The sequence below is a fragment of the Papaver somniferum genome, unplaced genomic scaffold, assembly GCF_003573695.1.
Source record: "Papaver somniferum cultivar HN1 unplaced genomic scaffold, ASM357369v1 unplaced-scaffold_24, whole genome shotgun sequence".
Taxonomy (NCBI): Eukaryota; Viridiplantae; Streptophyta; class Magnoliopsida; order Ranunculales; family Papaveraceae; genus Papaver; species Papaver somniferum.
The window spans coordinates 6,427,434-6,431,295 of record NW_020634374.1 but is presented as its reverse complement, the minus strand read 5'-3'; the positions used below and the strand labels follow the sequence as shown (position 1 = coordinate 6,431,295).

The 3,862-nt window shown below is 34.6% G+C and overlaps 1 protein-coding gene across 1 annotated transcript; it reads right to left on the bottom strand.

Moving 5' to 3' along the window:
- Positions 1-593: 593 nt before the first annotated feature.
- On the bottom strand, positions 594-2,172 carry LOC113340842 (putative F-box/FBD/LRR-repeat protein At1g78760). The gene is made up of 3 exons (XM_026585901.1): positions 1,345-2,172; positions 1,087-1,239; positions 594-1,015 (listed from the first exon to the last, which is right to left on the bottom strand). The coding sequence occupies exons 1-3, from the start codon at positions 2,110-2,112 to the stop codon at positions 719-721; spliced, it is 1,218 nt and encodes a 405-aa protein (XP_026441686.1). The 5' UTR covers positions 2,113-2,172; the 3' UTR covers positions 594-718.
- Positions 2,173-3,862: the final 1,690 nt, after the last annotated feature.

Here is a 3,862-nt window from a genome sequence, read left to right as displayed (position 1 = left end):
TTCAGGTAATGATGTAAAATTGGGAGGCCTGGAAAGAGACACTTTATTACAAAGATATAGAAACACATAAACACAAGCAAAGAAACATCTAGGCTTGTATGCACCATGGGTACAACAGTTCAAGTGCCTGGTAGCTGATCATTGGGTTTAACGAATCAAGTACAACGTCGCTCCCAAATTTCACTTTAGCTGGGAGATGATCTGCTAGTAAGAAAACAGTTCCAAACCAATCAAACTTCTGCACCAGTTGAGATTTGTAAGATGCAGCTTAAGGATCAATTAGCTTACCTTTTGCACGTTCCGCTAACTTCAAGCATAAAATCAGCATGAGGCTTATTGAATGGTTCTGGTGATAGAACATCATGCATTCATCTGCAAGAATCAAATTCAAGAGCAAAAATACCCCAAACCATCTTATAATTCAACCGGCCAATTTCTCTACATTTCTACAGTCACATGACTAGTTGCTACTTCTTGACAGATGTTTTCGATATATAAATCAGTTAACTAAAACAATTATGCCAAGATGAACAATAACCATGCCAAGATGAACAACAATTATTTCAAAAATAAAGCAAAACCAGAAACTTTTAAAAATATCACCAGTAGTCTGACAGAATGTAAACAAAATGATCAAAGGATAATGTAAAGCATTTAAAAGCCTACAGCAAAAGACATATCAAGAATCTGAACAACCAAAAGAAAACCTCCAAAATGCTTATATAAACTCAATTTGACAACTAGCTGAGCCTCTTGGAACTGTTTGAAGCTCCTCCATTAATTTGCTATTGTTGTCTTCAAGGTGAACGCGTCTCAACTTCGAATTACTCAGGGTCATTTTCTGCAATACAATTGCATTCCTCAAAAACAACTTTGCCACATAAATCATTTCCGGGTCCAGTCGCACATTATACTTGAGTGTGACTGATTTCAAATTCAACGAGAAGCAACGAGGTACAACACTCAATTCCCAAGCACCATTTCCACCATCAAATGTTTTGCAAGCCCAAGTACTCTACAAATACAAATTAATATTAAGCAAATCTAGATTTCACTTGTATGTACACAGATAAGCGATAAACTTACCTCACGAAAGACAAGTTTTTCCAGGTTAGGCACTAAGTGGAGAAAATCGAATATTTTCCCGATGTTGTCATAATCGAAAGTAATATCCAGACTAACCAAGTTATAAAACATTGGTAGGCCGGATATTTCGAAGCCATCAACACAGAAGAGGTCCTATAATACATATTTAAAAGCATGAGTGACAAATACATGTATATATTACTAATGTATTAAAAACAGTTACCTCATTGAGCAAGTATAACTGAAGCAAGACATTACCTTAAAGATGGAATCATGCAGCTTGACAACTTTGACAGTGGAGGAAATCGATCCAAAGATGTGACCTGCATTCGTCTTCTCAAAAGTACAGTCCTTCAAACTCACTTCTTCTAAAACCGGACAGTTGGAAAATAATTGAGATATTAAATTGTTGTTTGCAAATTTAAATCCGATAACAATAAAGCTCTTGAGCTTTCCAAGTGAGAACCGTTTAGGAAGACGTAAACTTCTGGGCGAATCGTTTGTGCAGATCAACTCCAAGCTGGTTAGTGTTGGAGACTCGAATAAGCACTGTGGAATATATAGTTTTGTTTTTACTGTCCGCTCCATAAAATCATAATCAGCATCATCCTCATTGTTAATATGAAAACCAAAAAATAGCTTCAGCTCTTGAACCTTTCTACGCTCTACCAACTTAGTAATCCATTTGGTTATCATCTTTTGGTCATAGAAGTTTTCGAAGATATCAAGAACGCATTTCTTGATAGTTGTTTCATTTTCTAAAATCACTTCATCCATCACTTCATCGAAACCAAGCCATGGTACGCAATCGCAGTAAGAACCCTCACAATCAGATTCATGCCACCACTCACTCATATCCACAACAGGGGTCGACATTGCTAATCTGTTGAATCTCTTGGATACACTGGTGGTTCTACGAATATGCTTAAATGTGAGATTCGACTGGATTTCGTGAAGAATCTCGTCTGGCATGTTGGAGATCACGTCCATACTGTTCGTGCATCTCTTTCTTTTCACACCCACCATTTCTAGAAAAACTCAGAATCAATAACTCGGAATCTAGGGTTTTCTATGTAAGTCAAGTTGTTGGGTTTAGGTAATGAGATTTCAAGAGTTTCGAAATCCAAACTTTCGATAATAATGCCTATAAATAAAGTTGCCGGTGTATATAAAAAATCTACTTTTACGGAGAAGATGGACTACTGGTTGCTGCCATAACTTAACGTGACAAAACGGTGATGCTGGGAGTGGGAGCAGTAATTCACGAAATGGTGACGGTCGGAGTGGGAGCAGTAAACCATTACTCTTTTTTTAACTAACACCCCACTTGTGCACGTTTCTTGTGCACGATTTTTTTTAGATACACCGACAACGGCTAATCATGCATATAGTTGTGGGTAAAAATACAATCTTTTGTCACCCGGATGACCTATAATTGTCCCTCTAAAATGATAGCGTCCGGACTTGTAAAATTTATCAATTTATAGCTACATAAAGTAATCGCATAAATTAATATTATTAAATTATATATTAATTAGTTTATCAAAAAATTGTTTAATTCTTAAAAAAAATAATCAACAAAATGAACTAATACACCTTATTCCGTTGCAAATTATTTTCTTCATTGTAAGATTCGCTCAATGGATGACACTGTATCAAATAATCCAAGTAAAGCGTTAGATAATAAAGGAACTATAGAATTGCAAAATTTAATCTATGGATTGAATTATCACAGTGGAATGGATGTTGAATTTCTTTTAAACTTCCCTCAAAAGGATATTATTTCAGATTTGTTGACTAACAAAGAAATAATTGAGAGTGTCATGGGAAAAGACGAAGTGTTGATGTGGACGTCGAAGATGAAAGTGTAGTTACAGAGCCACCTTCCCGTAGAGAAGCTATCAAAGTTGTAAAGATATTGAATAGAGTTACAGAGCCACCTTCCCGTAAAGAAGCTATTAAAGCTGCAAAGGTATTGAATAGGTTTTTATTGCATCAGGAAATGACAACACCAAAAACTCTTCTAATATTGTTAAGAAAAATCCAAGATGAAATTCAATGTGAGATCAATTTTAAGAAAAACCAAGTCATAAATGAATCATTCTTTACCAAATTAGCAAAAATGTAAAACTAAAATTATACAAATGGAGAGTTATTAATTTATATATTCGAAGGGACTTATAGAAAGCTAAAAAAATATTATTTTATACATTTAGCGAATTATTAATTTAACACATTGGTCCCAACTCGGGATCAGTAAAATTTATTAATTTATCGTGATTATTAATTTATCGCGGATTAAATTATAGAGGTTCTATTGTACGTATATATTTACAATTTTGATATATTTTGATGTTGGCATAAATTTTAAGCTTATGACTTCTTCAGGCTCAGAGTGTACTTTGGAGATGATTTTTTTTTTTTTGAAAGAAACAACCGGCTTAAAGTTTACAATCCCTCTTAACTATTCAAGAAAATTAGGATTACCAGTTACCCCACTTCCTCACCCTTAATCAGTAGACTGGGTCCATAGTTCTTCTTCTAAAAAAATTACCCACCACTGTCTTGTTGAATTTGCTTGTTATGAAGACTTAGTCTTGTATGATGTTATTAATATGACTGCTATACATTTACTTCTTGGAAGACCATGGCAGTATGATATACGTGTTGTTCACAATTGCTTTGAGAATACATATACCTTCTACAAGGATGGCAAGAAGAAAATTTTATTTCCTTCTAAATGTACGACCATTTACAAAGTGCATACTGATGGCAA